The 27,380-nt window shown below is 39.7% G+C and overlaps 1 protein-coding gene across 1 annotated transcript; it reads left to right on the top strand.

The window, feature by feature from the left end:
• Window positions 1-15,822, top strand: sbk1 (SH3 domain binding kinase 1). Its single transcript, XM_037690826.1, has 4 exons — window positions 1-585; window positions 13,438-13,679; window positions 13,851-14,053; window positions 14,531-15,822. Exons 1-4 carry the CDS (start codon window positions 545-547, stop codon window positions 15,347-15,349), a joined length of 1,305 nt encoding a protein of 434 aa, XP_037546754.1. The 5' UTR covers window positions 1-544; the 3' UTR covers window positions 15,350-15,822.
• Window positions 15,823-27,380: the final 11,558 nt, after the last annotated feature.

The following is a 27,380-nucleotide window of genomic DNA, read 5'->3' as shown; positions in this document are numbered from 1 at the left end:
AGGAGACGGTGAACAATGAGGGAGAGCGGACTGGTAGGACCAGCAGAGGTAGAACATCTGAAACCATCCCCTCCTCCCCTTCCCTGGCTCCAAAGTTCCCCCGGACCGACGGACCGCACAGACTGACAGCTGATCCGAGTTCAGCCAGAGAGAGGAAGCATGAAGAGCTCAGATCAGACCCGAGACTCGATCTGAATGAATGGGCTCGTCTCCGTGTGTTGTGGTCCTGAAGTGGGTCATGCGGACCGCTGGAGGTGCAGGAGCGACAGATCAACACGCACCATCCTCTCCCTCCTCTTCCTCCCGCTGCTTGGCGGGTTGATGCTCAAAGGACCGACCCAACCTGCATCCTCATCATCTCAGCATCCTTTTCATCCAGCTTCAGAGAGGAACTCTGCAGAACATCTCAAGGAAAGCACCACGGATCATCAGTGAAAGTCGTTTGTTGTTGTTGTTGTTGTTGTCACCGCAAAGAACTGATCAATCAGTGAGCCTTCAGGTTGAAGCAGGAGGTCGGAGCGGAGCAGCTCTGCTCACCGAGCGGATGCAGGACCATGCAGGAGGAGAGAGACAGGTCGCCAGCAGGTGAGTTAGTAACACCTTCATGCACCATGAGGTGCGTGGAACTGGGTCAGTGTTTCACCCTGAACCTGCAGAAAACAAATAAAATACTGACTTTACTCAGTGCATGTGTTTGGGCCCTGATTTGGAGTAAATTTGTCTGAGCTTTAACCCATTCACAGCTAAAAAAGCTAAAAAAAACCCAGCTAAATTGGTTTTAGAAACCTTAAAATCAGGAGTCTCTGCTGCACATGCTGTGTTCCTTTGTTCCATTTGTTGGGTTTTTTGTTTTGCTGTCTGTCCTTAGTGGGGGATGATGGATGGGCTTTTTAATGCTCCTGTAATACTCTGTCCAGGGCAAACAGGTGCTGTTTCCTGCTTAATTCAATCTAATGCATTTAAATGAACAAGCTGACTTGCAAATCCCCATAAAAGCATAAACCTGGAGTCTGATAATGGACTCTAAACAAAGCACAGCAGCAGCGGCGGCAGCAGAACATTCAGAGGCTTTTGTCACAAACATTGTAGAGGGATGAGTAGCATAATGGGTTTTCTTTCCTCTTTAGCAGAACTCTTTTTGTAAAGCTGTACTTAAAAGAATCAAATACCATCTTGGTCTCAATTGCTCTATTTTAACATTTCTTAAACAGTAAAGATTCGGCGATGTGTTCTGTTTCACAATAGAAACAATCATTGGCTTCAGCATCCAGCCACTTTGTAAACTCAGCCACTACAGCAGCATGTAAGACGTGACGTTATTAGACGTGAACCAAGCAACATATTGACGGAGCAGACCTTTTTATGAACAGATAAGATGATGCAAAAATGAGTTTTTATGAATCAAACAGAAAAAGGCATCTGTTCGCTGACATGAAATATTCAGAGAACTGGGCATGACTAAATGTTTATTACTCATCAGCAGGAGGTAGAAATTTGGATTTTTATCAGTGAATGAGGACATTTGGCTCAAAAAGTCAGGCTGATATAAAGAAGCACTGGAGATAAAAGCAAACAGTATACTGTATGTTCTGGTTTCTTTCTTTTTTGTGGTTTTATTGTCATTTTGTCAATATTTACCAGATAAATCTGTAAATATCCAGTAAATTGAGTCAACTGTACATTTAGATAGTTAAAGGGAGAGTCTGGTCATTTTTGAAGTGATGTTCTACCAAATAGTTATCTGTTGTGATATCAGTCTTATTAAACAACTCTTTCTAAAACGTTTAACACATTAGCTAATATTAAACTTCTACATGTTTGTACTTCACAGTTTTTTTTAAGTTTGTCAGTATATATTTTTTTCTTCAAATAATTCACATTTGTTTAACTCTGTATGTTCAAAGCAGACTGTGTGAATTCTGGCAGTGGCACCTGCAGAAACTTTTTAACAGGTGGCCATGTGAAGACCACTGAATATGATTAGGCCTGTCACAATAACAAATTTTGCTGGGTGATTCATTGTCTCTGACATTATTGCGATAAATGATAATACTGTTTGAAATTTGACTATAATTAGTAAATGTCAAATTTAAGAAGAAATGTTGGTTAACTTTTGTGTGTAGGACTGTTTTTTGACCACTGGATGGCAGTATAAGACTGTTTCAACCAAAGGATGGATAGTGAGGGAGCGAGCAGTGTGTCTCTTTAAGGAAAATGGGAGGGAGGCCCTTGACGAGACATGGGCTGTCTCTCTTCAGTACTCAAAATGGCGGACACTCTGTGTGGTTTGAGCTCTTTAGCATAGCCTTTTTCACACAAAGCTTTTAATAAAAAATCAGTAAACAAGTTCTCAGCTTCTTTTTGCAGAGAAAAACAACTTTTTACACGAAGGCACAGGTTTCAACCGTGAATTTTGGAGCTTTCAGACAGTGGTTTTTCCTGAGGTCAGCCTGTTAGCTTAGCTCGTAGCTTAGCTTCTCAGCTTAGCTGCTTTTAACGATTCAAAAATGTGATTTTGGATGGTTAAAACAGATTTTAAAGATAAAAGAGAAAGGAGGGTGAAGAGCACTGGAGTTGAGCCTTTTGTCATCCAGTGTCTTCAGCAGAAAGAGAGAGACACAAAGAAACCATAAAATGACAAATGAAAATGTGGTCGATAAGTTTCATTTATCACGTGATTAATTGATTTATTGTTTATTGCGACAGGCCTAGCGGTGACGCTGCAAAACCAAAACCCAAATCAGAATTTCAGATGGGTTGACTCCCACTTGGTGGCAAGTCGACCCTGAATGTCGGTGTTCTGTTGCTGCTGAGCGTATCAGTGGGTTGGGAGTTGAGTAAACTTTTGGCCTCAGCACCAACGAGCTGTATTAGAACTAGAGACAGGACAGGAAGCCAGAAGTTGAAACCACAAAGAATGAGTGCCCCCTAGTGGCTGCAGAACATTTTTTAAGACTTGCCCCTCCATGTAAATGAATGGCACATTTTTACAAGTAAAAAAAATAAAAGCACACCTCAAGCAACTTTTATTCAAATGTTGGGTTTTGTTAATTCACATAGTTCTGACCTTGCTGTTCAATGCATTGCCCACACATGTTTAGTTTTTATTAGTTATATGAGGCTTAAAGAAAAGGGTCATGTTAGTGAGTGTGCAGGAGGGGCCTTGAAAGAGAGGCAGTGCAGACACTGACTCCAAAATACAAAATGGCATCAATAAAAACAAACAAACAAACAAACAAACAATCCCCTGACAAGTCTGGTTTAACAATAAAATGTGAAGATGCTTCATCCATCTGTTCACGTCTAAGCTCAGCGCACGTACTGTACATGCGCATAGAAACACGGGCATCGTTTGGTTGAGAAAATTGACAGACTAAATCCAAAAATGTAGAAGTTTAAAACTAACGTAACGTTCTTTCACATCAACATTTTTTAGGAAATAGTTGTTTTCATAAAACTGAAAACAATATGAACCACCAGGCCCTTGTTTGGCTAGCTATTTGACTTATTCTCTATCTGATGTTTCGGCTGATAATGTACCAATTACACATAAAAACATGACCAGACTGCCCTTTTAAAGCGTGGCTGTTTTCAGCTTAAAAGACAGGAGCAGAGGAGTTCAGTGCAGCCCAACTAATCAACATTAGTGACTTTAAGGTTCGGGGCTGTCGTGAATGAGCTGCATAACTAATCATCTTATGCTGCTGTTGCATCATTTAGCAACATCCCCATTTCACTCAGTTCATATTAGGCTCAGATTTCCCTCATGAGTTTGACATCAAAGAGACGCAGACTAAAAGGAAGGAAGGCTTCAATTCTTGCCTGCATGGATTTTCCCCAGCTCTTCCTTCTCCTCGTCTTCCTCTGATGATGAAGCCTCACTATGATAATAGGAGCGAATACAGGGTGGCGAGGTTGTCACGGAGTGAAGGTTTGTTACAGTCCGTTCCTCTTGTTGCGCCACACAGTGAGGAGTCGTGTTCATTATGATTGGCGTTCATGATCAGGTGTCTGGGGAAATATCTGGAACCAAAGCCTCAATCCTAAACTGCAGTGATGAAGCGAAACTGCCCGGGGAAGCTAAGGCACATTTTTTGTTTTGACGATTTTTGTCTATTTTTCTTGCAGAAATGAAATAAATTTTATTTATTTATTTATTAAGACAAGTTTTTTGTACTGTTGAGGTTTTTCTACAAATTTGAGGGCCACAGTAAAAGCTTAAGGTTCCATTATTACTGGTAGTTTAGGTAAAAAAAATAGTCCTGTTGTTAAATCTTTATTTATTTATAAAGTTTATTCATTTTTTAAAAACAAAACAATACTATGTACAAAAAGAAATACAATCACAAATAAAATGAAAGGCAGTAGAAAGAAGAAAAAATATCTTGTAATATCTGAACCTTTTCATCTGCAAATAGAACATATTTAAAGAGTCCTGGCACATTTATCAAGTCATTCACATATAAAATAAATAACTTTGGCCCAAGTACAGAACCTTGAGGAACTCCGCATGTGATATTACAGAGGTCAGATCTTACATCATTTATTTGCACAAACTGTTTCTTATCTTTATTTATTTGTTATTGTACGCATCCTTTATGATTCTCTTTTGTTGTCTTTGTTGTTCCACTGTTGTCATCACTCTCTGTTAAAATTCAGGTCTCTCTTGTAAATGAGTCCCCGAGGCTCAATGGGATTAACCTGAATAAATAAAGGTTGAATTAATTTAATAGGGATTTAATAATTTGTATAGCTGGTGTAATTTGCCATTATGCTACAAAATACATTGGATCCATTCCCTCTCAAAGTAAAATGATCCGAGCCTAAAGATCGATTTTTTCCACGTTTTTTTTTTTTTTTTTTTTTTTTTTATAAATTATGCATCTTTATCCTCCAAACATATATTTTCCTAATTATGGTCTATTGTTTGTACATGTAAGGCATATTTCCAAATTTACATCAGCTATGTTTAAGCGTCCACTCTCAAACTCAAGAACACATTTTGTCCCGTTGACTCTTCTGTGAAGGTCATATTTGCTCAGGTGTTGCTGGGACGTATAACACTGCAGCTCCGCTCCAGTTCTCAGGAGTCTTCAGTGATGACGTCCTAAGAGTTTCACTGTAATCTGTTCAGTCCATTTGATGTTTTGCTAATACGACAGACACACAAACAGACATGTGCAAAACCCCAATTGCCCTTAAGCCTGGTGGTTGATAAATACAGTTGTTGTTGTTTTTCATGTCAATATGTCAATTTCTTTAATTGTTAGCACAGTTTGTGTTGGAAAATTAACAATGTTAATCAAACTGATCGCAGTTAGTTAATGTAATTTGAAATAAATGTCTTTGAAGTGTCCCTACAAAGTAAATCTCACGTTTTAGGGGACTTTTCACCTTGCGTTTCTCCTCCGGTGCTGGTCATCCCAGCAGGAGGTGGCTTGGCGCCAACATTTCTCCTAAAGTCTTTCAGCCACGAAGCAGAGGTCACTTTATTGGGTTTGTGACACGTAGCAGAGAAATAGAAGGAGCAGAGAAGAGGATAGTCCGGAGCGGGCCCAGCAGGGGTCCGTATGGGAGCTGAGCTGAGCTGAGAACAGGTGATTTGTCCGTGTCTGTGGCCCAGGTTGACTGATCATGCACCACGGCGCACAGAGGGAGGTCTGTTTTTTAATCTGTGTGTTCACAGAGCTGCAAAATCCAACTGCTTATGAAAGCCTCTGAGAAAGCTGCTCAGATAGGAAACAGTCCTAAAACTGTCTGGAAGAAGGCCTTTTAGACAAACAGACGCCATCTTTATCTTCATCAACGGGTGCCGGAAGCCCTTCATGTTTTTGCTCGTGTCTATGAGTTTGTGTGTTTGTTTGGCTGTCTGTTAGCAAAATATCTCATGAACTACTGGTCAGATTTAATAATACTGTCCGAAAATAATCTTTGGATGTACATAGATGTCACACTGATGTTTGGAGTCAATCCTGTTCAAGATGGCCACCACAGTAAAGTGACAAATATGACTGTCACTCAGCCAATTTGACAGATTTTGAGCTAAAACTTGGTGTGGTAGTAGCTGAGAGTCAACCTCAACACCCAAAGCACTAACTAATGGCATAAGAGCTGTTTTTAATACTTCACACTATTTGCAATAATCGCTGCCTGTCTGTTAGCAAAATATCTCATGAACCACTGAATGGATTTTAATGAAACTTTCAGAAAGTAATCATTAGATTAACATTTACAGTGGAGATGCACCGATCCGATACCAATATCGGTATCGTACAGATATCAAAAAACTTCTGGATCGGGTATCGGTGACAATGTGACCGATCCATGACTGGGCAGATCTATTCACTCTAACTCTATGCTTTGTGCTCTGAGTGACGTCATGCGCTAGCGTACTGACTGAACAAATTAAAGTTGTGTTGTTTTTACATGTTTGACCAAGCTTGTGAAGTGCTTGGTGTGCTGTTATGGTGCAGAGTTTTCAATACATTTGTAATTCAGTACATTCATGTCTGCATTTAACAAAACAAATGTTTTAAGTTAATTCAGCACTGGGTTTGTAAGCTCAAACATTCAGGTAGATAACAACAATGGCTAAATCAAGTCATCTGGACTTGATTTAGCCATTTTTGTTAATTCAGCACTATCGGTATCAGATCGGTATCGGATCGAGAAAACGATACTAAACAGCGGATATCGGTATCGGATCGGAAGTGGAAAAAGTGGACCTGTGCATCCCTAACTTACAGCTGATTAACTTTTGGAGTCAACCCAGTTAAAGAAGGTCGCCACAAACAAATGACTTAAAAAAATACAAAAATGTCTCTAACACAAACAATTTTACTGATTTTTAGTTCAAATTTGACGTGGAAGAAGCTGAGATTAATCTGCAGCACATATGTACTGTATTTTGTAACTAAGTTTCCCAAAAAATTGACATTAATTGTTAGAGTCAACACTGCCTGTTATCAAAACATTTCATGAACTACAGGACACAACTGATGAAACGCTCAGAAAATAATCACTGGATGTGCATCTACAATTAATTACCATTTAGAGTTAACTCAATGTGTATCATCAAACAGACAGTAAAAAAACAACTTTAGTCATTTTGGATTTCACCCAGTGGCTTCACTTTGACCCAGAGGCAAAGCGTGATGGGCATTTTGACAGTAAACTGAGAGATCTGTCTTTGTCCATGACGAGCCTTTTGCCCAGAGCAGAGCAGCCAGTCCATTAGTATAAGAGAGGTAAAGACGTGGGGGAGGCTCTGCAGTCTATTTCTTTCATTAGTGCCTTGTTTGCAGAAACTGACAGGAGAAGGGAAAGAAAAAAAAGAAGCAGACTAAACACAAGTGTGTAAAGTGTCTGATTTGAATGCATCTCTCAGCAAAGGGTGCTTTGTGTACGTTGAAATACATTTATTCCCCCTGATGCTCCAATTGCCTGATTTACATCCTTGCTAATCCCTGTGTTCTGAATCCATTTTCTTGTTCGAGCCTTGCCGCTGTCACAGCTCATTTCAAATGCATCATTTACTCACTCCCCCCTCACTTTTCTCCGACAAACATCAAACACGCTCCAGACTATTTTGAGCAGCTTGGAGCTTTTTAGCCAAAAATAAACTGGCTGGAAACGGAGAAGCTGGTCTTGCAGCAGTTAAAAAGTGGCGTAAACAAACCATCAGAACATCGGTGAGGGTGTCATAAAGTCTGAATCAGAGGCACGAAGAACCACCGTTGTCGAGCCTACTACAAATAAAATAACTAAATTAAAGACCTAGTATTCGTTGAAGGAATGTGTAATATATGCTGCTCGCCATGCCAGCATTGAAAACTAAAATTGTGATTGTAACTGGAACATATCCTGAAAATATGGATCTGTGCAGTCTCAAGCAATATTAAGATCTTGTACCATCTCTTAAAAGGGATCGTGTTGTACACTGAATTTTAGCTCAGTATTTATGATTTTCTGGGTCATAGCCATTTTTGTGTTGTCTAAGTTTGCTTAACACACACCGATCCAGGCATAAACAATATTGCCTCTTGCCTTCAGCTATGGGTGATAATAACGCAGAATGTTGTCAGGTCTTCTAATTAGCTATGGCTTTTTTAATTTATTTATTTATTTTTCCAAACAAAGCTAAACTGGTTAATAAAAGACCAATGTTTAAATCTCAGTGGATACGATATTTTTTCCCTGTTGATGATTCATCAGTTTTTTTTCTTTATCGTTTGTTTCTACCAACCCCCACATTAAAAGCGTTACTAGAACCACCTTCTTCCACCTGCGTAATATTGCTAAAATTAGAAACATCTTATCTAAAAATGATGCAGAAAAACGGGTTCATGCATTTGTCACATCTAGACTGGACTACTGCACTGGTTTATTATCTGGGTGCTCAAATACATCTTTAAAAAGTCTTCAGTTAATCCAAAATGCTGCTGTCAAGAGTCTTAGCTGGAGTTAGTGGGAGAGATCATATCCCTCCAGTTTTAGCTTCTCTCCATTGGCTCCCTGTCAAATTCAGAATTTAATTTAGTCTCACTTCTAATCTATAAAGCCCTCAACAACCTAGCTCCATCAGATATTAGAGATCTTATTATTCCATATTTTTATAACAGAGCACTTCTTTCTCAAACTGCAGGCTTACTCGCGGTTCCTAGAGTTTCCAAAAGCAGAATGGGAGCAAGATCTTTCAGTTATCAGGCTCCTCTCTTGTGGAACCAACTTCCAGTTTCTGTCCATGAGACTGACACACTGTCCAGTTTTAAGACTGGGCTTAAGACTTTCCTTTTTGATAAATCCTATAATTAGGGTTGGCTTGTTATGCTGCTATAGACTTGGACTACTGGAGGACAAATTGACCTAATTTCCTTAAACGATGAATAGTTTTCATTTGACACTGTTTCTATCTTAACGTGTGATTCTCGACCTGCCATTGTGTATCTGTTCTTACCAAACCCAGCCGGTCGAAGCAGATGACTGCTTGTCCTGAGCCTGGTTCTGCTGAAAGTTTCTTCCTCGTGAGCGAGTTTTTCCTGTTCCACGTGTTTGCTCAAGATGAGTCTGCGATGGAGTTAAATTTAAAGCAGTCTGCTCATCAGATAAATAGTGTTAAATTATTATTTTTATATATGAATGTTTCTGTTCGATGCCCTGAGGCGACTTCTGTTGTGACTTGGCACTATATAAATAAAACTGAATTGAATTCAATGCAAGTGTCTTCATGAAGCTAGAAGCATATGATGTACATTGACGTTTAAAGTTGAATGTTTGTGTAGAAATGCTTATATTAGTCTAAAAATTAAAAACATTTAATGATGATTCCTCCTATTGAATGGATCCATTTTTTTAAAGCATTTGTGGGCCAAGATGGGTTAGAGGTAGGGCAGCCGACCTGGGACCAGAAAGTTGCGGTTCGATTCCCAGCTATCCGCATGTCGTTGTGTCTCTGAGAAAGACACCCAATCCCCAGGTGCTCCCCGGGCGCTTACATAGCTGCCCACCGCTCCACCTGGGTGCATCGCTGTTGTGAAGGGTTAAATGCAGAGAACTAATTTCACCATTGTAGGAGAACATACAATGATGACAATCTCAAACTTCCTTTCCCTTAAGCTTTGAGGAACCTCTATTTTAGTGGTGAACTGGATGTTTTGCTCTTTTCTGGGAACTGCTTTCTTATGAGTAACAGTAATAATAAGGGGTTAGTAGTAAAAAAAAAAAAAGTTTTCAGTTTGAATAATAGTTAAATGACGAGAAATCCTCAGTGTATTTTGAGGGGGACTTGTTGGCTGTTGCTTTGGGCTGTTTTAATGGAATCAGGAAAACCAATTTGACCTTTTTGCAGGTCTTCCTGCAACAACAGCAATATGAAAACAGTTGAGCAAGCAGCCAGCTCATGGGGTTGTTTTTATACATGCTTGCAGATAATTAACCTTTCGGTCCTGTTCAGGCCTGGCACTAATATCCATCTTGGGCGATTTGATTGCAAGTGGACAGCTTCGATGAGAGCGCTCACACCTGTCAGTAAAATGTGTACCCCAAAACGTTTTTGCGATCGAATGTCAATTACTCACATATAATAGCTTACAAGGACCACAGGGGGTGCAGTCAGCTCTAAAACAATCATAATTTACAAATTAAGGCAAAACGCACCACACTACATTCAAGTTAAATTTAGACTTTTGTTTAAGACTTGTTTTAGTGGCACCACACTGCTCTCTGATTAATAAAAGGCAGAGAGGGCAGACATATTTATATGAAAAATATACTAATCAATCAATCAATCAATCACTCAGTCAATATACTATATTGATCCCAAAGGGAAATTTAATTTCAATACATCTGTCAAGAAAAGAAAACAACAGACATGGGGGAGACAAATGTCTGAGGCTTGAGCCGCAGAGAGCAGCGCCACCTTTTCATTAGATAAGGAAAGTGAAAAACATCAGGAAAGGTAGGAGGTATAAAAAAAGTAACAAAAAAAAAAAAGACTTCAGTACAGAAAAAGCAACCATAAATAGACATAATACATATGCGTGTGGAGTGGGTAGGGGTAGGGGGTCCCAGCACGGACTCCAGGTGGGCGACACAGCCTTTTGGCGCTTTCACATCTCCTAGGTTGCTGCACCAGGGAAGACAATGAGGGAGGCTGGTGAAGGCATGAGTTTGAGAGGAAATCGTAGCACAGCACAATCCAGAGACCCCCAGCCATAGTCCTGATAAGAGGTGATTGTTTATCAGCCAGCTCGGTTGAGCTCTGACACTGTGCCACGTCCTTGGGGAGGGGAGCAGAGCGTCTTGTTTCCATAACATCCAAAGAGAAATTGAGATAGTCAGCCTTCCAAGGCCAGAGCCAGATTCATATTTCAACATTGTTTTGGGTCAGGCCGAGCTCTTTAACTTCTTTATCTACCTTTACAGTCTCACTAATATATCTCATGACGACTCCAAACAGCCGAATTGTGATTACTTACGCCGAAGTCGGGTTTACAACTTCTCCAAGATCTGTTCCTTCCAACCATCCATGAACATTGACAGAAGTTCCACATAAAAAATTTAAAAAAATCATTAAAAAGTTTTATTTTTTTAAAGCCACATTTGAGATGAAGGTTTGTGAGCTCAATCATCCAGGTAAATAAATCACAAAAAAGTCAAATCAGGTCATCAGGACAGCTTCTTTTTGGGAGAAACATTTTGTCTTTCATCTAAAAGACTTCGTCAGTCTGAGGCCTGCCAAAAACTGGCTTTATGCATGCATACATTTGAGATGGTTGTTAATTTTGTTTAGCTGGAAGCTGAGATCTTTTTTTTTTTTTAAACTTGGAGACCTCCAGGAAACAACTCTGCTGCTTGTATGCAGCCAGGCTCAGGATAGATGGCTTTCAGACTGCCAAATTATGCAGACAGAAGGTGTTTTAAGAAAACGAGAGAATTTCCTCCTGTATTTAGAGTTTTCGGAATGTAAATTGATTACTCAGTATGCATGTTAATGTGTGTGAATAAGGTCTAAAAGAGAGAATGGCTCAAACCCTTCAGACATCTAAATGTCTGAAGTTGGATGCTCACCTGGATGTGGCTCATGTGAACATTATCTTGTCTTTTTCTGCCTGAGAGGAGCAGAGAGGAATCAAGGGCAGCACGACAGATCAGGGCTAGTTAATGTCGCTGTTGTTCGGAGACTCCCAGCTGCTCCCTCTTAGAGGTAAGAGCACAAAGGGCCTCTGATCGAGTGTCTCTGTTCCAGACCACCCTGTCTCTCCTCCCAAACACTCACACAGAAGCAATTGCACACAACCATCTTCCCAGATAGAACTTTATCGACACACCTCAGAGGCTCCATAAAGTTTTCTGGGTCACGTTGCAGAAAAGTCCAACCACTCATCATATTTTAGGACTCTTAATCCAGTTTTTCTAAGGAAATGGAGCAGGAGAGAGGGGGTCGTCTTTATATGAGCTGAGTAATGAGTAATGTGATTAGGAGAGCTCAGTCTGCTCATGGAGCTGACTGGAAGGAGCTGGTGCCAGTAAACAAGCGCTCACTGCGCTCTCGGTGCTCTCTGATTGAGGCTATGGGGCCACACAAGGTGGGCGGTCAGAGGAAATGTGCTACCCGTCTGTCACTCTGTCTGTTTGTCCTGTTGAAATGTTTAATCACTACACTTGAACTACTAACTTGTCTGGACTCTGATCAAGTCTCAAGTTGGCGCTCTGAAGGCCGACTCCATTGAACACACTCAGCATGAATTGGCTGAAATATTCATGGTTTCTTATATAATCGTTTTGATAAAACCACGAAGCAGGTGTTAGCTGCGGGGATGCATGTCGTGCACTTTCTATTTGCGGTCAGGCTTTTTCTTATGTTTAAAAGAGAACACTAAAGTCTAGAACCCAGGGCTGTTAAAGGATGTACCTTGTTTTAGATTCACTCCTCCCACGTAATCACTGCCATCGTCTGAATTAAACTTTCTCATCCGTGTTTTCACCGTGTACATTCAGCCTCGCAGTGCTGTGTTAATTCAAGCCTTTTCACAAAATGTACCCAGCAAGTGACGGACACATTGAAGACTTTGAACCTGGTTTAAAGCGGCGCCGCTATAAAAATTGGCTACAGGGAAAGAAGACAAACAGTGGGGGAAAAAAGCAAAAGCAAAAGCATTTAGCTTTGACTGATGGATAAAAAGAAGTATGGTTTCTCCTGATTTGGTGCCTATTAGTATTGTGTGTGTGCATTCTGTGCATGATTGGATGATTAAGTTTGATTGTGTGTTTAGGAGAGGGATGAGACCGAGACAATGAGTGAGATCATTTGCAAAATCTGCATTGTTTTAGTTTTTACCACTTGTTTGAACACAGATACATGCACAGCCACACATCTCTTAATTCCACACGAAGACGGTAGCTAAAGCAGCTATGCTTACCTACATTTAACCCGTTGTGGATATCTGTTAAAATGTAATTTTTTTTCTTCCCATTTTATCATTTGGCAAAAAACTAAACAACCAGAATGCAAAATAAAATAAAAAAATTTCTAAGCGACACCAACTTTTTTTAAACGTAGTTTAAACAGGTCACATGTAATTTGTGGCACGCGGCCCTTGATGCTGTCATCTCTCTAAATTTGTTGCCATTTGTTAGCCCCTCCATCTATTGATTTTTCCATAGCTGCCTGCCAGTAAGTGCTGTCTGAGATCTTTCATATCTAAAAGCCGGTCAGAGCAATCTCAAAGCCACAGGAAGTCCAATGCATTTACGGAAAGTTCTCTCCATGTTGATGCCTTTCTCTGTATTGATCATGTGGAAATGAGCAGCCAGTAAATTGCTCTTGTTTCAACTTTCCTGCTGGAAAAATGAACGGCACCGTGTATTCTGGAAAGAAATCACATTAATTTTCCTGTCACTGTCAAGATTCTAACAGTAATTCCATCTCCTTATCAGCCTGCCACATAGTGCCAAGGCAAGCCTGTCGCTTTCTCCGACTGGGCTGGGACGGGCAGGCAGCGGCGGAGGCTCCCCTACATCCAAGACAAGCTACTGCGGAGGGGTGCCGGTGGAGGACATGCAGGCGCTGGCCATTACCTCTCTGTCTGCAGCAGATGTAGCCAAACAGTACGAGCACATCCGCGAGCTGGGGAAGGGCACGTATGGCAAGGTGGACTTGGTGGCACACAGGACACAGGGTGAGTTAGTTAATGCACATACATTAGGTGTGGCCTTTATCCTATTCTTGTTGGGTTGCTTTAACTGTAAAACAACTGCAATGCCTATTTTCAGTTGTAAATAAATACCCAAAATAGCAAGAAGCTAACTTAAATTTCTTTGTATACTTTGCCCATTGGTTTTGGTTACAGGCACCAAGATAGCGCTGAAGTTTGTCACCAAGAACAAGACAAAGCTCAAAAGTTTCCTTCGAGAATACAGTTTAACAGGCTCGCTGAGTTGCAGCCCTTTCATCATCAAAGTCCTTGATGTGCTTTTTGAGACTGAGGACAGCTATGTGTTCGGACAAGAATACGCCCCCGCCGGAGACCTTTTTGACATCATACCGCCACAGGTACTGCCATCAGTCTTTTCTCCATCCAATCACCATCCTCGCCCGAACCGAGTCAGTCCAATCAGCCCCAGTGTTCGGATTGAGAGGTTTTAACAAGCTCTCCAGGGATTGGAGTGTTCATTCTGGTTATCCTTCTGCACAAAAGCTTTCTCTTTGCTTTGGTCCCATTTCAGTTGATGTGCAAGAAGTTCTTGACTTTAAGACTCTTTCAGAGAGTCATTAAAGCAGATTGCACTGGAATTTCAAAGTAATAATCTTTTATAAGTTTTCTTTTTTAGTGGATATGGCTTTTTTGTATTGTTCCACTTACTAAAGTGGAAAGTACACTTTTTACTTACAAAAATGGAAAGTGTACATTTCACTATATTGTCCTCTTTTTATAATGTTACTGTGACCCTCTCATCATTAGGCAATCTGCCGTGTCATCTCTCAGAGTATGATGTTTCTATGAGTTCTCACCTTGTGTTTGTTTTACAGGTGGGTCTGCCTGAAGAAATGGTCAAGCGCTGCATGCAACAACTAGGTTTGGCCCTGGACTTTATGCACAGTAAAAGTTTGGTGCATCGGGATGTCAAACCGGAAAATGTGCTCTTGTTTGATCGTGAATGCCGCCGCATTAAGCTGGCTGACTTTGGCATGACCCGACGGGTGGGCTGCCGAGTGAAACGTGTCAGTGGCACCATCCCCTATACGGCACCGGAGGTGTGCCGAGCTAACCGCTCCGAAGGGTTTCTTGTGACGACCAGTTTGGACGTGTGGGCGTTTGGCGTGTTAGTTTTCTGCATGCTGACAGGTAATTTCCCCTGGGAGGCGGCATTGCCAACCGATGCCTTCTACGAGGAGTTTAGGCGCTGGCAGAAAGCAGGTTGTCCGGTGGGAACATACCCATCTCAGTGGCGCCGCTTCACTGATGACGCGTTGCGTATGTTCCAGAGGCTGCTCGCTGCTGAGCCGGAAAAACGCTGTGGGGTCAAGGATGTGTTCTGCTTCATCAAGTATGAGCTAGTCAACGAGCTCAGGCGCAGAGCATCTTACCGGGCAAAAAGAGGCGAGAGGTCAAGCTCAGGAGTTTGCACCGGCAGTTGCACGGCTTCCTTGTCATCACGCTCCTCCCACAGACACCCTGATACATCCACCCCTCCAGGAACATCCTGTCTGCGCCCAGGGCCTCTTAAACGTAGTGTCCTCTCTGACCCGCTGTCTCCCAGGGAGGAGTCCGGGCAGCACCAATCTCCAGGCCGAGACAAGAACAAAAGCCAGATGGTGATGGCAACAGCCATAGAAATCTGTGTGTGACAACGTTAATGGTGGATCCAAAAAACAGATGGCTTTTCACAGTAATAACAAGCTGTGTAGATGACTACCACAGAGACTAAGCGAATAAAGGAGAGGTACTCAAACCTTGAAAGAGAAACTCAGGGTCCAGTTCCAGGCTGTGGTAAAGGACATCATCGATCAGTGGTAAACGCCTGGACAGCTTATCACTGAGATTCTATGAGATTTAAGTTTTGATTTATAACCAAAGACTGCTTCCTAAGCAGAGAAACCATGCAGGCAGCATTTTTGGAGCTCCTCTAAGGATCTACTTATTTTGACAACCTCATATTGGTGTTTTCTCCCCATATACTGTGGTGGTGCTGATTATTTCAAACCTAAATTTACTCCACATCTCTATATTTCAATGTTTAAAAGTTTTAGCTCTAGGTAGGCTGAAGACGAATATAATTGACTGCCACTTTTCAAACTTCCTGCCCACTTCCAGTGAATAAAACCAGACGTATCCAATACTAGGACTCAAGATGAAACATAATACATAATGTAGCATTTTGTATGAGACAAGTTTCTTATTTTTCATATCGGTGCCTGAACTGACAGGTTCACAACAGGTAAGCACCAACTCAGGACTCTTCAGTGGAAAAGATTTCTGTTTGATCACAGATGGACATGAAAACGTGGCACCTACGAACAACTTTCAGTGAGATTTATTTCCACTGTAACAACAAAACACAGGGAGTGTGCATCTTCTGACTGAACATTGTGAACAAAGACAAGATGAAGAACTGTCCCTTTTTTCCTTTTTTACTTGTGTGTTTTAAAAAAAATTGTATTTTAGATGCTAAAGCACAACATTTTTGTAAAGGAATATAAGAGAAAACTATAACTGTATTGTACATAACATGATACTTTTAGGAGTATACTGTCTATTCAGGTAGTTTAATGTAGCTGTACTAATTTTCTACAACAATGAAGAAGTTTGGAGGTTTTACAGCCACTGTTGGGGCAATGTACTGCATGTAGCAACAAAACCTGACTGGAACAGTCTAACTCAACAGTAAAATCTATAGATGTGTGATCTAAAGACATAGTAAATTGTTGTAGCAACTGCTGTTCTGGTTTTTATCTAAAGTGTGTCAGGTAAACATTTTAGGTTCAACACATAAATCAGTGATTTGATTTTTGCAGCTTTGACCTCAACATGAGTCAAATTTATTTTCAAAGTTAAGTTTAAGTTAGAACTTCGTTGACTGAGTTGAAGCTAATGAGAGCCGCGCTGCAGGTTGACGCCTCGCTCTCAGAACTTGTCTCTGTCCGCTTGCTGTCTTTAATTTGATCTCATTGGGAAATTCATCCAAACTAAGTGCTCAAACAGCAAAGCTCAGATGTTTATTGCTTGGGATGTCAGCCACTAACATTGTGCGCTGATTGATCGTGACCAGGGCACATGTAATAACTCTGGCTTTCATCAGGAGACGGCTAATTATGAAAGTGCCTCAAAAGCACAAAATGTTCCGTGCAAATGCATCACCGTGTGCTCTGTACCATGAGATTTCACACTTGAATTTGTCTTGTGTCAGGCAGGTGTGTGTGTTCGTGTTTCTCGTTTTCCATCCATGACAGCTCGACACCTCTGTTGCTTTCATGACAGTCCTTCTCAGGTTCAGTGTTGGTTCTTTGCTTGAGAATTGAGTCTAAGTACTAATGAGACAACTTGTTGCCTCCCCACCCCCACCCCACCTGTACAAACCTGCATGACAGTTGCTTAGCTTATTATGCTGAATGACACATTTCAGCAGAAACACATATTCCAGCACTTTTTGTGTGAGTTGTTACACAGCTTTATCAGATCTAATCAAAGCTGATGATGGGACCTATCATTAAATCCTTATTGACTGAGCCTGAAGTATCAGAGGGATTTACTCTATCCTGAGACAAATAATTGTTCAATAAATAAGCCATCAGTACTTTGCCATAACAATTAAAAAAAAAAAGCTTCAATCTGATAATCTGGAAAATTTAATGATATGGATAAGTGGATTTTAGATTATGTTTATATGCAGCTCTGTGTGTATAGCTCAGATCTGAAAGCAGGGTTATGTGGAACATTAAGAACAATTATTGTCTTAATTGTTCTAGCTGTGCTATAGATGTATGAGGTCTGCAAACGGAGGTCACATATGACTACCGTTTGCAGAAATTGAGTTTTTAGTTCTGATCAGATTTACAGTTAAATTCAATTCAGTTCATTTATATAACGCCAAGTCACAACAGAAGTTGGTTCAGGGCAGTGTACAAAAACTTTCACATACATAAAAATCCAATTACGGTAGTAAACGTTATCTATCTAAGGAAGCCAGCAGTTTGCATTGAATTTTCACTTTGTCACAAGCTCCCATCCTGAGCAAGTACAAAGGCAACAGTGGAAAGGAAAATTCCCTTTTAACAGGAAGAAACCTCCAGCAGAACCAGGCTCAGGACGAGTGGCCATCTGCTTCCACCGGCTGGGTTTGAGAGGACAGGAAGGAGAAACAAACAAACACAGAATTCATTCAACCTTTATTTAGACAGGTTAGTCCCATTGAGCCTTGAGGACTCATTTACAAGAGAGACCTTAATGACAGGTCCAGGTGTACTTTCTATTGAAAGAAATATAAAAACACATGTTAAGATAGAAATAATTACAAATATAAATCAGGTAGAGCAAGTTAATACAGCAGTAAATTGAGGAAATGTGGTCAATTTGTCCTCCATCAGTCTAAGCCTATAACGGCATAACTAAGGGATAGCTCAGGAAACCCAAGCCAACACTAACTAGGATTTATCAAAAAGGAAAGTCTTAAGCCCAGTCTTAAAACTGGACAATGTGTAACCTTCACGGACGGAAACTGGAAGTTGGTTCCACAAGAGAGGAGCCTGATAAATGAAAGATCTGCCTCCCATTCTGCTTTTGGAAACTCTAGGAACCGCAAGTAAACCTGCAGTCTGAGAGTGAAGTGCTCTGTTAGGAAACTATGGAACAATAAGATCTGTAATATAAGATGGAGCTAGGTTGTTGAGAGCTTTGTAGGTTAGAAGTAGGATTTTGAATTTTACTCTGAATTTGACTGTGAGCCAATGGAGAGAAGCTAAAACTGGAGACATATGATCTCATTAAAACTCTGGCAGCAGCGTTTTGGATCAACTGAAGATGTTTTCAAGACGTATTTGGACACCCAGATAACAATCCATTGCAACAGTCCAGTCTAGATGTGACAAATACATGACCAGTTTTTCTGCATCATTTTTAGACAAGATGTTTCAAATTTTAGAGATATTACGCAGGTGGAAGAAGGCAGTTCTTGTAACGTTATTAATGTGGGAGATAAAAGACTTTTCCTGATCAAAAACATCAAGGTTTTTAACATTAGAACTGGAGGCCAAATTAATGCCATGCAGAGAAAGTGAAAGACTACAAAATGTATTCCTTAGATGCTCAGGTCGGAAAAAAAAAAACACAACCTCTGTCTTGTCTGAGTTTACAAGCAGAAAATTTAGAGTCATCCAGGTTTTTATGTCTTTAAGACATGCTTGTAGTCTAAGTAACTCATTAGATTCATTGGGTTTCATGGACAAATACAACTGTGTATCATCAGCATAACAATGAAATTTATCCCATGCTATTTAATAACTTTACCTAATGGAAGCATGTATAAATTAAAGAGTATTGGTCCAAGCACTTAACCCTGAGGAACTCCATGACTAACTTTGATGTATGAAGAAGGTTCATTATTTACATTCACAAAGTAGAATCTATCAAATAGCCTTGTTGCTGTTTTTAAGTGCTTTATAAATGAAGTGGTATGGTATGGTAAATATGATTTGAACCATTTTAGAGTTGTTCCTGTAATCTCAATATTATATTCAAGCCTCTGATCAACTGTATCAGCTACAGCTCTGAGGTCTATTATCTCTATTTGCAGCTAATTTAAACAGTAGTAGCACTTACTGTACAGCCTGAAGCACTTCCTGCAGGAACATGGTCCAATTCTGCTGGAATAACCACATAATGTGAAGATTATGTCAACTTTAAAAACAAGATTTATAATTTTTTTCTAAACAGCAGCAATCTAGTTTGGTTTGAGACTTACTTGAGCCAATAGGTTATACATTTTGTCAAAAATAAACTCTAAACTGAGTCCACACAGAGAGCTATCTACAACAGGTAAGATACTATTGTTCATTACCTTTTCACTGAACTCCACTTTAATGAATCTAAACTATCTCTTTAAAGGAGAGGACATCTGGACAGGGTAAGAAAAATTAATTTAATTTAGTACAAGTAACTATTGATAATAAAACAATAAGGATTTTTGTGAAATGTATTTTTTTAATTTGCAAATTATATGCTATACTGAAGAACGTGTTCCTTTGGTTATATTTATAAAGCAAAAATCTGAACTTCCTTAAGCCTAGTTCCAACATTCTGTGAACAATAAGAACAAAAAACGTTTGTTAAAAACCACTTGCAGACAAATAATAAAGGTGGAACTTTGGAGGACATGGGTGCTGTTAAAGTGGATCAGTGAATTTAAAATATCATTGAAAAATCCCTTTAAAAGCTTATAAGAATAATTTCTACACATATTCTATAAATATATATTCTGGTCACCATTTAATAAGCAATCACTAAACTTCTTCAATCTAGTCAAAATTTATTTCAAGATTTAAGTAAAAAAAAGGCACTTTTTTTTAACAAATGTGACCTGATTTGCATGTGCTCAATAGACTATTTTTTTTTTTTTATATAGTTTTACAAAAACTATAATTTTAAGGCCAGAACCAAACTTTTAAAATTGAAACAAACGATAAACATACAGGCTAGCTTTACCCATATTGTCTTCTTTTACTGCATCATGATCATAATGGTTAAATTGGAACATACTGCAGATTTATTTATTCTGTGGAACAGATTAACAAAATGCAACATTATATAAATTGTGTTTAGTAAACTCGTTGTTTTGATTTAACCAGCTGTTTCCTACATCTTGAGTTTTTAGTATCATTACCAATAGTTGAAATGTGAACTGTTGTTTCCCATTGACTGTTATGAACTGTTAAAAAAAGTGTTGAATTATATTGTTTGTTTTTTTTTCAACTTTTGAAAGTGTAGCCTTCCTCCACTTTTATCCTGATCAAATGACAAACTGACATTCTGCCAGCAAATCTCATTTTCAAACCTAATAATTGTATATATTGTTCATACTGTGTCTTTAACAAAGGGAAATGATAAACAACATGTTAATATATGTTGAAATAAATTTATGCACCACATCCTGTAGCTCTTGTGTATTTCTAGGCATGTGTGACTTTTCTTGTTGTTGATTTTCTTTAAAGCTTATTCAGCACAGCTTTGTGCCATCCTCAGCCGGTTAGATGAAGGTCAGCTTGAATCACATGCGATATCCCAAGGCTTAGTCTTTTGTCTGCTTCATCACTGAGCCTCCAGACGGCTTCCATCCTGAAAAGCCCAATTAACACATCTGTAGATGGACTGGAGTTATCTGCCGTCTCCTCGAAGAGCAAAGCAGTTCAAGGACAGCTGAAGTATGGCGCCGGGGATGAGAACGGTCGTCGTCCTGCTACCTCGTCAAGCTGAGTCTCAGCTGATGTGTCAGAGAGGAGGAGTTAGCTCCAGTTGTTCAGACAGTAGGAGCCAGGCCTGGTGTGTGTGACTCTGTCAAGGAGAACAGCTTATTGGTTCAGACGGTGCCAGAGGAAGGAAAGGTCAACCGTGACACGCCGTAGAAGATTTTCCTTTGTGATATTTTCTGCCCTTAAAGTGCTGCAGCAGCCAGGTGGCAGGGTTAAAGTCCTGCGATGGTCAAGCAGCATCCAGTTTCACAACACAGCAAATTATCAGTCCAGACTTTACAGCTGAGATTGTTACCATGCCTACACTGCCTGTTGCCACAATATTTCATAATTCACTGCTGAACATATTTGAATGAAACTTGCAGAAACTAATACAGATGTTCTGATGCATGCAAGAATCCAGGTAGAAAAATCTAAAAAAGTTAAGTCTGGTCCTCTGGACATTCATGTTTTTTGAATGTCCAGAGGACCAGACTCAACTTTTTTAGATAATATAGATGTTGATTATGTTTTGGAGTCAGCTCATTTCAAGATGGCTGCCACAGCCAGCTGACCTTAAAAACACAAAAATGGTTAAAACGCTATTATTTTACAGCTAATAAATTAAAAGTTGGTGTGGTAGTAGATGAGACTGATCACAAACCTATCATGAGCACAAACAGTGATTTATTTATTTATTTTGCCATCAACTATTTGCAGTCAATTCTGTCGGTCTGTTAGCAAAATATCTAAAGAACTACCAATGAGATTTAAAAAAAACGCTCAAAATTCAATCATTGGATGTATAAACTATCATTTTTAGGCGCAAACACAAATCAAGATGGCCTCTACAGCCAGCTACATTAGAAAACTAAAAAACTATGATTATAATTCAATCAATTTTGCAGATATTGTACTAAAATTTAGGATGGTTTTAGATGAGAGTCATTCAAAGCAAACACTCCCAAGCGCTACTCACTGCTTAGCTTAAAAATAGCAACTGTTAGAGTCAATAACAAAGTCCATGCTCAATAATCCAGGTATACAATCCAACATTTTTCAGTCAGGTCATCTGGACAGTTTCTTTTTTTTGTGCTGAAACGTTTCGCCTTCGATCCAGAATGCTTGTCCAGAAGATCCAGAAGATGGTCTCTTTGGAACGCCCCCTCCTCCTTGGCCAACCCTCTTCTTTGTTGACAGTCGTGTCAAACTGGTTGAAAACAACAAAGTCCATGCTCAATAATCCAGGTATACAATCCAACATTTTTCAGTCAGGTCATCTGGACATCTAGAGTCAATCATATTCGCCTGTTAGCGAAATATCTCATGAAGCTCTGAAAAGAACTAAACTTTCAGATGTACATCTACTGATTAATATTTTAAAGTCAATCCATTTCAAGATGGCTGCCACACCTAGTGGACATTAGCTGACTCAGTGGCTTTAAAACAATCAACTGTGCAGTAATTAAGCTAAATGTTATAGCTGAGCGTCATACTCAATACGAACATGAGCATGACATCTTGCAGCATTGTGTGATATTGTTGTGCACGTTAGGATTAAAATAGTTAGAAATTCACAATTTCTCTTCATAAGATGATGTAAAACTCAGACTATTTGCATCATCGCAAGAAATTCTAAGTCTTTGATTTTCCAAATGTTTATGTAAGGTGATACCAGCAGGCTTTAGCAGAAGGAGGAGATTTACTGTCCCTTTAAAAGGTTTAGCAATGCTGGATTATTCCTCAGCTGCAGGTTACATTTTACAAAAATAAAAAAATAAACTGCAGCTATACCAATTGCTTCCCAGGATGGGAAAAATCTGGATGTTAAGCCTTTAGCTGGTGGTTCATGAGAGTTCACAGTAAGGAAAGTGATCTCTCCAGATGCAGCTGTCTGTGAAATCAGGAGTTAAATCCTCTTTCGTTATGCTCTTTCAGTAATGGCTGATGTGGGTAACATGAGGTGAGTGTGACCGACGGGAAGAACAGTCATAGTTCTGATTTTTTTTTTTCAGATTTGCTTCAACATTTCCGATTAGGGGGGGAGGGGGATCCCTCTCATACTTTTTTATACATAAACGGCACAAAATAATACAGCTGCTGACAAAATGAAGACACTCGAACACTGTGTTGTTGGTTAAACAGTTATTTTTTTTAACAGGAAGTAAATTACCACAGTTAATGCTGATGTTTGACATGGGTCGAAAGTAATAATGTAAGAAAACTAAATCTTTCAAGCAGGTTCCCATTCCCTTCATAGCATAGAAACAGCCATAGTTAAAATCATCAATGGTCTCCTTCTCTCATATATTCTTGAATATTTTCTATCCTCATTCTCCTTGATCTGAAAGCAGCGTTAAATATAATTTAACATACTCATCAACACATAAACCACTATTGATGTTACCAACACATCTTTGGACTATGGCCCAAAGGTCCATATCTCATATTCATATCTCTCTGGCCACACTCAGTTCATTTAATGCAATTCCTTTGAATTTCAGCCTCTTTACTTCTGGAGTCCCCCAGGGCTTTGTTCTTGGGCCTCCTGTTAATTTACCCCCTATACTTTGTTCATGCCTGTTGTGAATGTAAACTTCCACTATTATGCACATGACATCCAGCTGTGCATTCCTACCCAACCTACCCCTACTCTTCTTCCCATCTCCTCTTATGACTGTACACAAGAAATCAAATCTTTGCTCTACCTTAAAACTTCTGAAACGATAAACTAGAAGTTCTCTTCACCTAGACAGAAAAAAAAAACACCTTAGCTAATCTTGAGTTTTCCTACTATCATTGATAATTCAATAGTGATTCCCTCCCCTCAGGTTAGAAGTCTGGGTGTCATCCTAGACAGCATTCATCATTTCGAGCACACATCGGAGGAACAATTATGACTGATTATAAATAGACATATGTCTATTTATACAATATTAACTGCCTGTCCTCACACCAAACACTACGTCTGTTTCTGCCCTATATCTTGGTATTTTCATTTGTTATTACCATAAAATCCTTCTCTTGGGTTTGCCACAGTCACTTAAGTTGGTTATGTAGCGCATGTCATCACCAGAAAGCCCTCCTGTAACCACCTTTCTGCTCTTCAGCAGCCACATCTTAGATTTTGCACAGAGTATAAAACTCTGCCTCTCAGTTTTAAGGCCATTCACAATCTCACTCTTTAGCATCTTTTTGATATTTTGCACATCACTCATTTTCATCTTCCATTCATCTTATTGCTCCCCTTGTACGTCTGATCATGATGGGGGCCCGAGCTTTCAGCCACTCTGACGCTGGGATTTCCTTCCACATGACATCCATAACTCTGCCTCCATAAAAAGTGACTAAAGCAAGGCATTAGGCCGCATGGTCAGTGACTGCTAATACACTGTTCTGAAGTGTAGTGGTGGGCACATTGACAGGTACGATCCAGAGTGTGATCAAGAGCCAGTGCTTAACATAGGGAGGTGGTAAAGTGAGGAACATAGTGGGAACAAACAGCAATTTAAACTAATTCCAAAACTCCAGGAGGAAAAGTAAAAAGTAAATGATGTAGACAATGAAATGCATAAACCATCAGAAAGTTTAAACACTTCCCATCTCATTGAGAAACATTATGGCAACTGACTAATAGTTCAAGTTGAAGTTTAATTATTATCACACATTTAAAAATGTCTAAAAAAGCACAGGAAGTGATAGCTAATTACATGAACACTGTTTGATTGACAGCTTAGCAGTGATGCAAACATCTGTTTCATGCAGAGGAAAATACGAGTGTTTGGTCAAAATGCTAGAATTTAAAGAATGAATTTAAATTACTTATATAATGTAAAATTTGCTCTAGGAGGAACAATTAGCAAAGAACATTTCTCTCTGAAGCTGAGATCACACTGACTGCTGTCTACTGCAAGTAAGATTCTGACTACTCAGATGTCCCCCACTTTAAAAAGAAAATTATTATTTCAACAGTTGGAGTTGTTTTGTAGACTTTTTAAAGTGCATCAAGTTGGAATAGGTTTTCACAACAACAGGTTTTGATTAGGTAAACCTTGTCGCAACCCTATATCTGGTCATTTTTAACGCCATGGGAAACATATTGTACTTTATTATAAACATCCTGCGTCACCTCAGCTCCCAGCCGCTGCACCTACAGATGAATCACTCCATCAGTGTCGGCTGTGCCTCCAACTATTCTTTCATCTTTGATCCTTTTAGCGAAAGAGCCTTTCGAATATTTGCCGAAAATAGTAGCTGAAGATCTGAAAGTTGTAAACTCAGTCAGCAGGGGGTGAATAGGACAGGATGCTCTCATTTTCCTCAACGTGGAAGACAGGGTGGGAATAAATTGAGGGCAGTGAGAGGTGTGCGGCACAAACAAGAGGATGTGACAAGTCAGGAAAATGTAATATAGTCACATCAGACCTGCCTGCACCCACTAATCTGCATCATAAATAACTATATTTAACCTACATTTGCTTCCAGGTCACTGCAAACCTATTTCTGAACAGATTTACTGCAAGTAATGTTTTTTCCTCCCTTTTCTTTTTCTTATTTTTTTAAAGCACAAGGCATAAAGTCTCAAAGTGTGGTCGTCTGCCTCCATTGCTATAGCAACTGAGATGATCCTAAATTAGAAGAGCCGTGAAATTTTCGTCTTGTTTTAGAAACCAGCCCCACGTTTCCTCCTGTGGAGGAGGCTCACTGTAAGAGAACTTGCTATTTCGGTTTGTGTTTATGTCTAATTGTATAACCCAAAAATATCTTATTCTTGGTGTTAGAGTGGGTGTAATGTTTTAGCACGGATAGCTCGTTGGAGCTGGAAGATGCTGCATCTGCATATCTTGCCTCCTCTGCACAGCCAGGAATCTGATACAGTAGGTTCATTGAGTTTGGGAATCACAAACTGATGAAGTTTTCACATAAAATGTACTCTGAGGCCCCTGGGGGTGATAAATAATGACTCTGAGAACAACAAAGTCCATGCTCAATAATCCAGGTATAAAATCCAACATTTTTCAGTCAGGTCATCTGGACAGTTTCTTTTTTTTTTTGTGCTGAAACGTTTCGCCGTCGATCCGGAGGGCTTCATCAGTCAAGGAAACACACAACAAAACTGATTCTTCCCCCCAACAGCTTACTCCAAAATGGAACAAACCAGTTGAAAAATGTTGGATTGTATACCTGGATTATTGAGCATGAACTTTGTTGTTTTCAACCAGTTTGACAAGACTGTCAACAAAGAAGAGGGCCGGCAATGGAGGAGGGGGCGTACCAAAGAGACCATCTTATCACAAGCAGAACTGGTTTGTTCCACTTTGGAGTAAGCTGTTGGGGGAGAATCAGCTTTGTTCTGTGTTTCCTTGACTGATGAAGCCTTCCGGACCGAAGGCGAAACGTTTCAGCACCAAAAATAAAGAAACTGTCCAGATGACCTGACTGAAAAATGTTGGACTCTGAGAACCCTCACACAAACCCTGTGGTAATAGAAATGGACAGCTGTTGATCAAATTTAAATACCTGCTCAAAAATATATGCTTATTGTCATCCCGCCCACACACACAAACTTTAAATATTCACTGGTGAATGCTGAAAGGCAACAGATGTGTGATCATGCTTTTGTCTATATCTCTCTGTGTGTGTGCTTGTGTTTGTCTGTTAACAAAATTTTAATGAAACTTGCAAAAAGTAACCTTTAGGTGCAAATCTGCAACTGATTAATTGTTGGTGTTAAAGAAGGCTGCCATGACTAACTGACCTGGGAAAAAAAGCTATAAATTAGTAAATTTTAAAGACATTAAGCTCAAATTTGATGCGGTAGTAGCTGAGAGTAATTCCTAACATACAGTATACTCTGAGCGTGTCATTTTTGCATGAGATTACACATAACAGTATTTTCAAGGTCTGACACAACTTCATTTCTCAACATCAGATAAAACATATGATTGTATTGAAAGTCTGTGGGTCAGTGGCAGCTGGCCAATAGAGGATGCAAGGGTGCCGCCCCACCACATCACGTTGAATAAGACATAGAAATAAAAATAAAAATTAAATAATAAATATAAATATTTTTGAAATATATGTCTATATTTTTAGTTGTTTAAGATAAATATTTTATAGTTAATGATGAGTACAGTTGTTATGTTCACCGATGTTGTTTGATTGGTGATGTATTTCCGCCCTGGGGTGCAAAAATCTTTGCCCATAGACTCTTGTTAAAAGTTGTATATGCGCATTAGCTCCTCTTCAATACAAGAGATGGGACCATTCTGGGGCGCACCTCTCCTGCGCCCAGAGCTGAATGCAGCTTGATTTGCATATCACCACCCTCCCGCGGTGGGCCGAACATCACAATTAATCAGCAGTCCAAAGACAGAGGGCAACAGTACACTCAGTCTTTTTCCAGGACCTGGTTTAACAATAAGGCTAGGCTAACTGT

The sequence above is a fragment of the Nematolebias whitei genome, chromosome 17, assembly GCF_014905685.2.
Source record: "Nematolebias whitei isolate Nwh7 chromosome 17, NemWhi1, whole genome shotgun sequence".
Taxonomy (NCBI): domain Eukaryota; kingdom Metazoa; phylum Chordata; class Actinopteri; order Cyprinodontiformes; family Rivulidae; genus Nematolebias; species Nematolebias whitei.
The sequence above is the reverse complement of the archived record's forward strand: the minus strand, read 5'-3'. Positions and strand labels throughout refer to the sequence as shown.

What these genes read in the sequence shown, in the direction of transcription:
- sbk1 (XM_037690826.1), top strand. Translation starts at nt 545, where the DNA reads ATGCAGGACCATGCAGGAGGAGAGAGACAGGTCGCCAGCAG. An exon ending in GAGAGACAGGTCGCCAGCAG is followed by an intron (nt 586 to 13,437) that starts GTGAGTTAGTAA and finishes TCTCCTTATCAG; the next exon opens with CCTGCCACATAGTGCCAAGG. An exon ending in TTGACATCATACCGCCACAG is followed by an intron (nt 14,054 to 14,530) that starts GTACTGCCATCA and finishes TTTGTTTTACAG; the next exon opens with GTGGGTCTGCCTGAAGAAAT.